Genomic DNA, 14,362 nt, shown 5'->3' on the forward strand with positions numbered 1-14,362 from the left:
TATCAGCAATAAGATATGAACTTCTTTGCTTTGGTTGGTTTGCACAATTATCACACACAAGCTAGTTTTCTCTGTTTCCTTTTTGTTCTAGAAGTTGACAAAGAAGTAAAGGCAGAGAGATATTTAAGAACGTACATCACATGCACATTTGGGGCCTATCATGTAGATACAGTTTAAAATACAAAACAAAAAAACCTTTAATTTACTTGGTAGACCAATAGACCACAACAATTCAGAATGGCATAAACCCACCATTTTCCCCTACAGAAGATTATCTCCTTGAGTTTCCACTTGCTGAGTTTACTAGGAATTCTTTTTTTAGGGAGCATAATGTGCCACTTCAATCCCATCCTGATAGAAGCAGCAGCCACAAGTTTGGCCCCCATAACCCGATATACACCTCCAAGAATTATGCAAATCTTGGGGGAATTTACAGGAAGTACAGGACCATAGTGAAGCTTCACATCAAACCAGCAAAAGTCCGTATGGCATCAGGCTATATTAATGTCCATTGTGTTTTCCCCTGTGAGTTTGGGGCAAAGGGAACAATCCAGAGGAGCCTAGCCAGCTAGAATTGAACTGTGGGGGTACAGAACTACCCCTCTCCAAGATTTCATGTTTGGTAGCAGGACTTCACTTGCAAAACAGCAATATTATTGTTTAATAACTAAAAGCTTTTACATGCACTTTGTTTCATGGCAACTCCATTTTCCACTTTGGCAAACACATTATCTCAGCTGTCATTATTTGACATGGTTACCCACTGCATTCACAAACTCACTGCATTTTGTTACTAGGAAAATTGCTTGCAAAAATCCTTCTGTATTTCCCCAATTTAACCCTTTTCCATTCTCTGTTGAGGCCCAAGTTGGGACCAGCATTCTTCCTGCCAACGATGACTGGATGAACCTTCCTTTTAACCTATTAACGCCACTCAATCAGTTGAGAGGAGGTATACAATAGGCATTTTCTCCCATCAGGAGCTTTGTGCATTGCCTCTGTTACCTCCCCAGTCCTACCACATCAGGGAGCAAGAGACAAGGAGCAGGTATTGAACACTGAATATGACCACCCCACCTAGAAAGGCACTACTAGTTTCCCCTTGGAGTACAGCACCAACAAAGTTAATTATTTATTACAGCACCTAGGAGGACTTGTCATGGACAAATCTCAAGATGAAAAAAAAAAATCAATGAGCTTGTTATTGAGAGAAAAAAATACTGCCTTCTAGTATAAAGTAGTTAATAAAATACCTTTCATTTACTTACTGGGGTTTCTATTTTTGCTCCTTCTACATGGGGTTCTCCTTGAACTTTTGTCTTGTCTATGTCTATAGGCACTGCTTCCAAATTGATTAGGAGACACGTCACCAGCAGAACACACTGTTGTGGTAGGATGGTTCTCCACCTCATCTGAAACATCGTCACTCACTAGAGCTGTGTTTTAACAGAAATAAACTAGGTTATTAGACAGTATAAACACATTCATATTAGCACCAGCAATAATCCTACGGATTATACGTTATAAAGCCATCAAGGGACATTAGAGCCAAACAGGGTTAAACAGAAATACTACTCAAGGATTATTTTAAAATCTTAACAGATTCATAATTAGACCATCATTAGGCTGTCAAAGTGACAGTGATATTACACTGCTAGCATATGCAATGTAGCAAGTACCCTACCCACAGACAGGTAAAAGATGAGGCATTACAAGGATTATTATATTGGCTCTGTATGTTTATATGAAGACTCTTAAATCTGCTGTGGTATTTTCAGTAATTCTGTAGAATGGTTTGAGTGGCAATAAAGTTTAGGATTTATACACTAATTTAGATGTTCGAAGTCCTGTACAATTGTCAGTTAGTTAGTGTGAAGGATACTATACAAAATAAGGTCCAGATACTACTTTCACTGAAATCAATGGCAAGATTCCCAATGATTATAATGGGAACAGGATCAGACCTCAGGAATTGTATAGGACTTGCCTATTTTGGAACCAAGATTCTCCCCTGAACCTCATATCTTTAGGAGAAGATGAAAAGAAGTCATCAAATTGTTTCAGCATCTGGTGATAGAGAAGCCTTTAAACATTTGGGCTGTTATATTGTTAATGTCCACAATAGCTTTACCGTCTACAGAAGTAGTTTTAGCACTTCTACTCATTTCAGGGGATGGATCAGGAACATATGATGCAATATTTGCACGTTCCTTTGCTAGGTCAGTGATGTAGATAATTTTCAGAAAACAGCTAAAAGTTTTCAATAGGGTACCGTCCATGTGTAGATATGTCAAAGAAAGAGATGTAATAACAAATGTACCATGAACCAACCAAAAGAAGTGTGCTCGCTACAAGGGCAATCTTTGTACAAGTTCTTAAACTAGCCATGCAGATAATTCTATCACAAAGTATTTAGATTCAACGACAGCAAATCTTTGAGATGAATAGAGCATGCAGTGCCAGTTTTCTTGGATGTATAATGAAGTCCCCAGTAGGGAAGTACGGCACCGTTTTTGTCTGATCTTAGCCGGTCCTTTGCTGAGAAGCTAAATGGAGATAAAATTGCTACTGTTTATTTTCCCCCTGCCCCAGCTTAATACACTTTTCCTGTTTTATCTGTGATAACAGAAACAAAGAATAGCATTCTAACATATGCAGAACAATAGATATAGACAGATGTTAATACAGGCAATCATAAGTCTTTTGTTAAGGAGGAAATAAAGCGAGAAAGCTAATATTGTATGTTGTATACACCTTTTGTTGAGCATGTCACAGACTAAAAGGATCCCAAGGATTCACTGAGATTATTTTTTTCTTATTTAAAGCAATCAGAAAAAAATGCCTGGTTGGAGTAGAGTATATTAGTCCTTGGTATCTGGCAAGTAGGGTGACCAGACAGCAAATGTAAAAAATCGGGCCGGGGGTGGGGGGTAATAGGAGCCAATATAAGAAAAAGACCCAAAAATCAGGACTGTCCCTATAAAATTGGGACATCTGGTCACCCTATTGGCAAGAGCTGCTGTTGCTGCCACCAATCATGCACTGAATGTGTTCTTTTCAGTGTCAGCAGCTGTGGACAAAGTAGATCAGATTAACTTTCGCTGGATCATTCCTATTAAAAAAAAAATCTGAACTGATTTGCTGGAATCAGTAAATTAATTTCTAGCCTCAGCATAGCGTTGGTGACTTCTCTGTGGCCTGCAATGGCTCTATACAGTTGATGTGTGAGGCTGTTCACTGTTCTAAGTATTTTTAGAAGTCTGAAGTGTCTTGATTGTACAAAAATGTGCAGTAATTAAGATTATCGGACTTTTTTTAAAAAAACACTTTGTTGAGCTTTACAATTTCAATACAATACAGATTCATTTTGAGGATCTTATTAACAACTATCAAGACAGATAATGGTTTGCACCCTCTTAAATTTGATGGTAGAGTAGGCAAGGATGAGTATTTGTCCATACTTTTGAGTCACGACTTTTCAAAAAAAAAAAAAAAAAAAACCCACACATCCTTGGCTTTTGACATAGGGGGAATTTTGTGAGTGACGTGCGAATAAGTAGTACACAGCTGCACAAAGTCCATTAACAGTTTTAAGGGAAAAATTAATGAGGAGGCACTTAGCAAGCAGGATATCAGAAACACAAACAACCAAGACTGATACACTTGCAGTCAGCTCCTCTCCCAATACTCATGTGCACTAGACCACCAGGGCAGAATAGGCCAACTGGGTAAAGGAAAAGAAGTAGCAGGAAAGCAACCCTATGTCCCTAGCTACAGTACAGCTTTTAACTGTAGTTGTAACTTGTTAGTGGCAGTCCTTGTGTTTACATACAACGTGACTAATATTTGATTAGTAACAGTGACAGCTAATCATGTGTCACTTGTGCCAGCAACCCCCTAAGCTGGCCAGTGACAGTCTCCCTGTAACCACTGTGTAATACTGTTGTCCTATGTGAGCAAGACTCCGTTATTGTGCCTCATTATCTGATACTACTTCCTCCCAGAGTTCATTGCCCTATGTGCTGCTAATGCTACTCTTTTTGCATGTTCTCCAGTTCTATCCCTAGTCCCTGCTGAGGCGCTAGGGGATACGTACCCCCAGATACAAACATGGTTAGGCAGCATAGTAGTTGAATGCACAAGCTCAGTTAACAAATTATTGCGTTGTAAATAAAAAGCTATTGTCAGTGGAAATAGCTCAACCATATTTGTGGCAACCAGTTCAGATAGTCACAAACTGGTTACAGAAACACTATTTTACTCATAATGTGGGCAGGCCCCTAAATGTTTCATTATAAACACAACCTCAGGGAACCTAATTACAAACCTGCTTCCAATGACCATATAATCTAACTGCTGCAACCTTAGATGGCCCAGTCTATGCTACAAATTGTTCACCAGGCTTATTTTAGGTGAGAGGAGAATTGTGTTGTAATAAGTTTGCTATAGGAGGTGTATTAACAGTGTAGATGTGGAGGTTTGGAGGGTGGTGAGAAAAAGGGTTAATTCTAAAGTTGGTTGATGCACAGCCATCAGAAAGCTTTCCTCCCTCCACCCTCACGCCTAGAGGAAAAAGGCAACTAAACTTAAGTTAGGACAGACACTTATTAAACTGAGTTGTCACCTCAGTATTTTTAAAGACAATCCTGGAGAAGAGCAGAATCTCAGGAATTGACTCTGAAAATCAGAGGAGCAGGGTCACAGTGCTGGCCAACCACCTCTACTAACTGAGAGATCCACAGTCAAATTGTAGAAACCACGTCCCTGAAAATTTTCCCCAAATGTGCTGCTTTGAGGGCAGCCTGGTGAACTGGACAAATGAAAGGGAAAAAGGAAGCAGGAAATCCTAGGAATAGACATGAACATAAGATAATGACCAGAGCCTGAGGACATAGTAAGCAAACTCTAATGTATCTTTTCAAAAGTGTTTCTTAAGGAGATTAAAAGAGCAAATATTTTAATTGTTCATTTAAAGAAACTGCACTCTTGTTTTCTATGATAAAGCTTACAATAATTTGAGCCTTTAAAGATACAGGTAATTGTTTTGTTTGGTCTGAGATGTTTTCATAAATGCATACGTTTTCATAAATGTTAAGAATACTAACTTAATATTGCCGTAAATCGCTCTCTATAAGTGTGTAGTTATTTTTTTTTAAAAGTTGCTCTGCCACTGTCTCAATTTAGCCTTGGGCATGTCACTAAGGCCAGCACTTTCAACAGTGGTCTCTGATTGTATGTACATGTGCGTGAGAGTTTTGGCCTAATTTTCATAGCTGCTAAGCTTCAACTTGAAATTAACAGGAGGTGTAGATGCTTGACAGCTTTGAAAATTAAGCCCTGAGTGTCCCAAATTGGGCAATGAAAAATCAAAAGACAATTGTAAATTTTAGTCTTAACTTTTCAGGGCCAGATTCTACTCTCAGCTACATTGAATTTACACTGCTGTAGCTAGTGGAATTACTCTACCTTTCCACGGTTGTACCTGAGATCAGAACCTGGCCCATAGTTTGTGGAATGGGAATATTTTAATATCTATCCCACAGGGCCAGATTAACTCTCCTGTGGGCCTGGGCCAATTAGATTTTGTGGGGCCCAAGTCTTTTTCCCAATTTAAAACAAACTGATCACAATAATGGCATCGAGGTTATTAACGCTATACTAAACTTGTCTTTAAATTAACATAAAGCTGTTCTGTGGTTACATTTCAGTTTTAACACATGTAGAATATGATTAAGTTAATTCAAAATAACCTACTTCTTACCTTAGAAAAGCTGTTATATTAGTTTTTCTGAGAGGGAGTTTGGGTGCAGGAGGGGGCTTGAGGCTGGGGCAAGGGGTTGAGGTGCAGGAAGGGGTGCAAGGTGCAGGCTCAGGCCGGGAGGCGCTTACCACAGGTGGCTCCTGGCCAGCAGTGTGGCAGGGCTCAGGCAAGCTGCCTGCCTGCATGCCATGGCCCCACGCCACTCCCAGAAGCAGCCGGCTGCTGGCACATCTCTGCGCGCCCCTGGGGTGAGGGGGACAGTGTGTCTCTGTGCACTGCTCGCCCCCGCAAGTGCTGCCCCTGCAGCTCCCATTGGCCAGTTCCTGGCCAATGGTAGCTCTGGGGACGGTGCTGGGAATGGGGGCAGTGCACAGAGCCGCCTCCCGCCAGGGGACGCAGAGACGTGCCAGCAGCCGGCCGCTTCCGGGAACTGTGTGGGGCCACGGCATGCAGGCAGTCTGCCTGAGCCCTGCTGTGCCGGGGCCCCTCTTAGCCCAGGGCTGCAGCCCCTAAAGCCCCTGTGTTCATCTGGCCCTGCTATCCCAAAGGTGTGTACAGTGCTTTGAAGATGTAAAATGATAGATAAATATACACATGAAGCTTATTACATGTATTTTATGGATGAGTTTGGTACTATTACTATCCCAATTTGCATTGCACTAAAACAAATAAATGAGGTTTCAAAGAACTGTTCCAACTTATAGTGACATCTGGGAATAGGAGTCCTATTTGCTTGTTCTACTGGCAATATTTGCTAATACTTTGGAGAGCAATAATGTTGGCTATTGGTGTATCTTAGAATTGCTTGCTGTTAAGATATCATGGTGTAGGAGAGAGGATGTAAGAGTAAACATTTGGGTTCATATTTTCAAAAGCGCAGCCTCTTTTGCAGGTGCAAATTCTGCCCACAAGATTTGCACATGAAGTTTTCAACCTACAACTGAATTTTAGTTGCAGTTCTGAGTATTTGCACCTGACTGTGAGTGCAAATCAGGTAGTTAGTCACATCAATAATTAAATTTATATCTGCAGTTCATTTTGTGGATGCAGATATTGTTGGTACAAGTTGTGCATGTAAAAAGCATTCATAAAAATATATTCCCCCGAATTAAGGAGTATTTTCAGCTTCTAAGAACCTTAAATATTTCATAGTTCTTTTTAGACTATGATATTTAGTCTCAGTGGGATGTTCAAAAGAAACTAAATAACTCAGGAGCACAAGTCCCATTAACTTTCAATGGGACTTGATTTCTTAAGCAAATTAGATGTTCTTGAAAATTCAACCCTCTGATTAAGTATTAAGATATTGGAACGTGACCTGATCCACCCTTTATCTATCCCGTCTACCTGACATGATGCAGTGCTTTGAAAACCAGGCTATCAAAAGAAGGTGCAGATTACTGGATCAGATCTTTTTGCTTTTTAGAGAGATATGCTGCAGTGCAGCATTCCAACGATAGTATGATATTAGAGAGACAAGGTGGGCGAGATAATATCTTTTATTGGACCAACTTCTGTTGGTGAGAGAGAAGTTGGTCCAATAAAAGATATTACCTCATCCACCTTGTCTCTAATATATCCTGGGACCAACACGGCTACAGCTACACTGCATACAACAATGGATAGTATGTAGGATAGGTTAGCCAAAGCAGAAAAACCTGCAGGTATGGGGAAGAGTTAAAATTACGGAGAAGCTGAAATGGATGGACAAGAAATTTTACATATCTCTTGCCACTGACTTTGCAGAACTTGAGTTTTAACAGTTTTGTAATGCTTCCTGGGGGCACCCAGGTGCTGAGTCACCTCGCTACCACTTGAACTTAGCAATAGTAAGCCTTCTTTGTGCCTGCCAGGGGTCAGTGCCCTGACTCCACCAACCAAAGACAACACGAGCACTCGCCTCTAGGCCTGTAAAGGCCCTGCTCACTCTCTTCTACAGGTTAGCGATAGGCACACTCCAACTTTAAGCCCTCCAAGCATCTCTCTGTGAGGGTCTAGTCCCCGTTCCACTGGACTCTCACAGTATTCACAGATTCACTGCTTCCAAAGAGCAGTGCCCCCAGGTTACAGTTACACCTAAGATAACTTCTTTGCTTAACACAGAACACACGGACTGTTACAGTGAAAATGAGTGAAAGTTTTGTTTAGCAAGGTATAGAGATGCAAAAGATAGCCAGTATTGGAAACATGCTCACACAGAAAATAAACATCATAACAAGCATTCTAGAACCCAGATTCCCGTAACTAGATACTTTCCTGTCTTATAGAGCAATATTCACCCGAAGTCCTTCCAGCATTTTATAACCAGGCTTGGCTGTGACCCTCCTTTCACAAGACAAACACACTGTTAGCTTGCCTTCTCAGTGAAGGATCCAGGATGTACCTCTGTACCCCCAGATATTCCTCAGCAATCTACTGTCTTTACTCATAAACAGGATCTCCCTCCTTCTGTTTATTTCTCCTGTAAATTTTCTCTCTCGACAGTTTCACAGTCTCTTGATTAGCATTTGGCTCAGTAGGCAAACAGGCATTCAGTGTGACATACAATGCCCAATACATACATGACCAGATAGAGAGAAGTTACCTGTTACCTCATGCTTGAAAGGAACCTGAGACATGTCATCTCCAGGTTACCTCCCTTAAGAACATAATTTTCAGTACAGACACAAACTCCTAAAATATTATCCATTCATTCATTTTACAATGATTATGATGACCAGTGGGCTACTGGTTCTCAGAAGAGACCTCAAATACCACCCTTACTCATATATCCGACACAGGGGATCCCTGTAAAACTCTATGCAAACCTGGGGCCCTCTGCTATTGGCAGCAAGCGGTTTCTGGGTCACAGGTTTCCAGTAGTTTGAAGGAATCCAACTGCTTACACCAACTGTTGAACATTTAAAATATTAGTCAAATGTAATTACTAAAATAGCAAATATTCTTAACTTGATCAAAACAGTCACTAGATTCAGATGCATCTTGGCATGAGATTACATTTATCAAATTGTGCATGCAAGAATAGGTGACTAAATTATGAGTCAGTCTTTAGAGTTGGACAGTCTCTACTGTGAGTCACTGAAACAACTCTACTGTGCCACACTAAACAAAAGAGGTAAAACAGGCTGATGGAAACCTTTGACACTGAGTAAAGGTATTAGGCAAAAGGAGAGAGCTACACTTCATAGAATCATAGGACTAGAAAGGACCTCGAGAAAATGTTAATGTCTTGAGAAAATGTCATGGTGTAGATAGTATACAGTGCATCTTTTAAAAAAAAAGTTAAATATGTAGGCAATAAAATGAACAAAATGGATATAATTACACCAACATAACCTAGATGTTGTGGACCTTTTGTCCCAAATATACAGATCTCCATCAGCTGAGAGAGATCAATGGAAAAAGAAAATTGTGTGACAATCAGAAATGAGTTTGAAATCCTCCACTCACCAAGTTGTAGGGGACAAGCTTAGAAATAAATCTTTAATTACCTTTAAGGAACTCTATTACACTCAGTGATATCCTACAGCACATTTTTGTTTAGTACACAAATCTGAGCTTGTCTATTTTCATTTTTTTCCAGCCTATTTTCATTTTTGCTGTTCACTGTTCAGACTTATATCATCTTTGTATCTAGACCTGTTACCAGAAGGGGACATAAGACATAATCACCAACTTTTGGTCAAGTCTCATTTCATCCAGCGGATTTGCATATACCTGTTGGAAGCTAAGGCCTTGTCTACACTGCCACTTTACAGTGCTGCAATTTTCTTTCTCGGGGGTGTGAAAAGACACCCCCGAGTTCTGCAAGTTTCAGCGCTGTAAAGCAGCAGTGCACCAGCACTGTGGGGGGGCCTTACAGCGCTCTCTCTCAGCGCTGGTGCCGTGACGACACAGCCACATTAACGAGCTACAGCGTTTTCACATTGCTTATGAAAACGTGCCCCAAGTATGTTACACAGAGTTAAAAGCGGTTAGTTTTGATCCTCATTCTTCACTTAAGCAGAAATCATATAATTGTCTGTGGTTTAAAAGGAACATGTACAAGCCTGTCAACTTCATGAACAGTGTGGACAGAAAATCAATTACATTCCAGTCTTTAGTCACTGATTGTTATGGAAATATATAAATACTTCTCCAAGGAGATGGACAGTATTAATGCTCAAAGCCAATTTTTCAAAAACTGAGGCTCACTAATATTTGTATAACAATATCTGTGTACACAATGATGGCAACATGTGTAAACTTGACAGCTGAATAGCCAGGCATGCAACGGAATAGCAAAGCATCCTAACCGGCAGTTTGTATGGGCACATTTGCCAAATTGTCTTTGCAATCCTAGTAAATGTGCACATAGATGCAGGCTTAATATGGGACACAAAGTGGTTTCTACACTAGAAAAATCTGACCCTTAACTGCTTCATCTGATGTGGAAGTAATGAAGCACACGATTAGTGATGCCAGCCATCTTGGTTATATCCAGAATCATGCTATGATTTCCTACTTTATTACTGTACTTTGGAGATGAGCATTATCTGATGAAATAATGCATATAAAAACCAAGAGAGATTTGACAGATAGGCAGTAGATCTACCTAAGGGTCTTTTAAATTCAGGACGGGTAAGCTAAGAACTCCTAAGTATTAATCTCAGTTATTAAAAAGACCCCTTCTGTAGCCTTGGGCAAGTCACTTTGGCACCCAACTCCTCACTTAAGGTACTTCAACCCACATTTAAGAACTTCTGAGATTCTCAAAACCCCTGCTCAGCTGCTCACTAGACCTGTAGCTGCCTAAAATCCCGTGGCACCTATGTTTTCACCATAAAAGTCCCCTAAGCATATTAATTTCTGCCATTGGGCATAGGGGCAACATATCTCACAACTAAGCCCCAGTGAGATCCTCAAACTAGGTGAAGATAGGCATTCTCCCCACCTGTCCTGCCTCTGGGGCCCAAACTGGTAGGTGTGCTCTGAGCATGCCTACTAAATCAGGGCCCAAACAAACTGGGTCAGAAGAGGAGACGACGGCACCAGTGATTCCTCCTTTTTAACTTTTAGCCCAGGGGTTAGCACACGCATCTGGGATATGAGAGACCAAGGTTCAATTCCTCCTTCTACCTGGTGGGAAGAAAGCATTTGAACATGGGTCTTCCAGCTCTCAGGAGAGTGCCCTAACCTCTAGGATATTCTGATGCAAGTTTAGCTTTAATCTCTCCTGTTGAAGCCGATTCATTTTGGATAAATGCTTACATGCTCATTGGGCTGGAGAAAGTGAGAATGACCATAGCCTGAGGACTAGGGACACTTACTGGGAGAGACACAGGATCCATTCCCCCTGCTCCAGTGACTATTTACTTACCCAAAGTGCAACAGCATCAGAGGGACCCAAAATATCCCAGAGCCCAGTGGTTAGGGCACTGTCCTGAGAGGTAGGAGACCTACGTTCAACTCTTTATTCCCATCAGGCAGATGGGGGAATTGAAGCCAGTGTCTCCCACATCCCAAGGGAGCACTCTAACCACTGGTCTAAAAGTTACAAGTGACGTGGCAACACCACGGTGTGCTCATGTTCCATTTAAATTATAAGTTCTCTGGAGCAGCAACCCTCTATTATCTACCTTCATGGAGCACTTTGTAAAGTAATTTTTAATATTAAAACTATTCTTAATAAATAATAAGTTCAAAGGTAGCACTATAATTTTCCCCCATATGTTTCCTTTTTCTCGCTTTTTATGTTTTTTGCTTTGCCATCTCCCACAGTTTTTCACTGCATCTTCTTATTCGTCCTTCCTTCCCCTCGCCATGGCTGCTGTCCAAAGCGGATTCATCCTTTCAACTGGTTCTCCAGGGTGGCTAACTCTTCTCAGATAATCAGCAGAAAGAACATGCCTTGTTCTGTTTGTAAAGCACAACATACGTTGACAGCACTATACATATAGTCATAAAATACATACGCCTGTTTACTAAACTGCTATTTATTATGTAAAAAAACATCTGGACTTGATTACAGTTGACACTGTTCTAATGTGACAAAAATTGTTTAATTCTTCAAGTGACCTTTAAATCATACATTGTAAGAGCCAAATTCAGGTCCCTCTCAAGTTAATGTGAGTTTTGTCATCAACTTCAATAGGAGCAGGATATGGCACTAAATGCTCTACAGTGACTTTAGCTATACGCAAGCCGTTCCAGAGCCAGAATGTTCCCCAATAGTACATATAGAGATGTAGATTGTGTAGTATGTATATTATATATGTATATTACAAGAGCTTCTGTGATATTTATTTTGGCTACTGAGCAAATAAATAAAAAGATAGAAGTACAAGACATCACTAGGCAAACACCTTTGATGTACATAAGTTCAATTTATGGCAACCCTGATAGAAGGGCTTTTAAGTTAGCAATGAACTACATTATCTTTCTTTCTTAAAGCATTTGTTTAGTCAGCATATCGCTAGAAATAAGGGTCAATATTTTCACATCTGCGATATGTAAAATAAGTTTGTGATAGTGAGCCAAATGTTTCCCTTTTACCTGTATAACTACAATGATTGCACTGGCATTGTACAGATGTATCTGAGGTCTAGAATGTCTAAAAAACCTAAATGGTTTATTATAAACTCCTTTCTTATTTTATATTAGTCATTTTAAATAAGATTTCTTTAAGGGGAGACTTCAACAAAGTTGATTGTAGTGTTTCTGAATGTAAAAATGAGCTAAGAGCCCAGATTTTGTTTTTGTACATAATTTCGTGTGCCAAGGTAAAGATTACTTAACAATCCACATAACAACATCAAGCCACAACTAACAAATTTATACTGATTGCTTTTGTACTGGATGTTAAAACTGCTTTTTAATCAAACCCTCCATTAAGCAAATAAATTAGACACAAATTGCATGCATAATGCTCAATGTTAGTGAAAGTTATGTACAGACCAAAGGGGGAGAATGCAATCCTTAATTTTGTGTTTCCTTGCTTTTGTTGGTTTCTGTGATTATTATATTGTTTAAACATAGGTTTAGGTGTTTATATCCTTTATTTTCATAATAATCAATTCTGAATTACTTTTGATTCCAAAGACATTTCACATACAAATGGGAAAATATAGCCCTTACTCTAAATGCAGAGATTCTGTCCTGTAGAACTAGGGCAGTTCTGTTGCGTAATAAGTGCACTGCATGCGTGGTACCTTGCTCTGTACAAGTTCCCTGTGTGGTAACCTACCGGATGGGGTTGAGTGGAACATGTAGATTTTCTCCTCACCCTTTGTAGGGTATTGTGTAATGGACATAAGAACTGTTCCAGAAATTGGGCCTGAGTAAACCTTAAGGAATGGTTCGTCCACTGCTATATAACCTTGGGAGTAAGAGTCTTCCCCCTGCTTGTCTGGGCCGGGGATCTGGGCCAGAATGGCTGCAGCATCAAGGCCACTGTAGGACCATTTTGATTATTAATTTAATTTTTTTTAAGTAAACCACCTTCATGTCATCTCATTCAGTGGTAAACTGGAACAATTTCTTAGCTACTATGATGTTTTGAGCTTGAAAATACTGGATGCTATCTTTCCCACAAATAATATTTAAATCACAGGTAGTGCCAGTGTGAACCCCAATCCACCCACACTGAAATGTGTCACAAACCCAAACTGTTCTGAAAGGAACAGTTGTGTTCTTGTGAAAGTTTGGAAAGAAACTGACATTTTCACAGACACTATTAAACTTTTTCTTCTGTAATATTTCCTTTGCATACTTGGTTAGACTTACACTACAGCATTCTACCTTATCTGCCCACAACACCAGTAGCACTATTGTAAGCTGCAGTGGTTTGGACCATTACACTATAAAATCGTAGCATTTTTAAGAGCAGCAGCTTTGGGGATTTTTGGTTTACTGGAAGAACTGGAAAACCACAGCCCACACTGTGATTGCACAATAAACCCTCAATCAACAGTCATCTGCTGCAGGGTAAGCAACCATCCTGCCACTATGTTAAAACTAGCTCTGCTTACACACACAACCAGGGGTTGCTCAAGTATCATTTCTTCAGACCCACTTCTTCTTCAGTAGGGATTGCATAGATGAGTAACGACTATCTATTTTGCATAAGAACTTAAGGGATCGGTCCCTAAGAATATCTGCTGGTTATCTAAAATTTCCCTGTTACCCAGAAAAGTTACATTCTCTGACATGTACTAAAAATTCTCTCATCTCTCCAGCCTATTTTGGAGAAGTGAGTTTGTTACATACTTACCATTATAACATATGTAACCATTTTCAATACAAACATTTTCTGCTCACAGGGTAAAGTCAACTGTGCTTATCTATACTGTAAAGCAGGAGTTTGACCATGCAAGGTAGTTAGCGCGTATTGTTGAGACAGGTAACAAGATAAGCATCTATATTTTATTTCAGATATCTGGTAGCACATCAGGCCTACAGGGGTTTTTTTGTTGGTGGTGGTGGTGTTTTTTAAAAAGCACTATTAGCCCTTATCCTCAACTTGTAGGAGAAGCAGAAAAGGAGTTTTTCAGAGAATCCCATAAATGAAATCAACCCGAGACCCATTAGTCCGCTGCACCTGCCAAAGCAGGATTGCTCCGT

The 14,362-nt window shown here is 40.1% G+C and overlaps 2 protein-coding genes across 2 annotated transcripts in view; one reads left to right on the plus strand and one right to left on the minus strand.

Annotated features, from left to right (window-relative positions):
• The window catches only part of PIK3C2A (phosphatidylinositol-4-phosphate 3-kinase catalytic subunit type 2 alpha), a 173,260-nt gene that overhangs the window by 40,420 nt on the left and 118,478 nt on the right, over positions 1-14,362 (plus strand). The gene's annotated exons all lie outside the window — the stretch shown is intronic.
• The window catches only part of NUCB2 (nucleobindin 2), a 48,298-nt gene that overhangs the window by 33,311 nt on the left and 625 nt on the right, over positions 1-14,362 (minus strand). Inside the window, exon 2 of the mRNA XM_084629855.1 lies at positions 1,269-1,436. Coding sequence (XP_084485981.1) covers positions 1,269-1,421 — 153 coding nt within the window. The 5' untranslated portion in view covers positions 1,422-1,436. The remainder of the gene's footprint in view (positions 1-1,268; positions 1,437-14,362) is intronic.

Source organism: Lepidochelys olivacea, assembly GCF_965140295.1.
Source record: "Lepidochelys olivacea isolate rLepOli2 genome assembly, chromosome: 6".
In the NCBI taxonomy this organism is placed as follows: domain Eukaryota; kingdom Metazoa; phylum Chordata; order Testudines; family Cheloniidae; genus Lepidochelys; species Lepidochelys olivacea.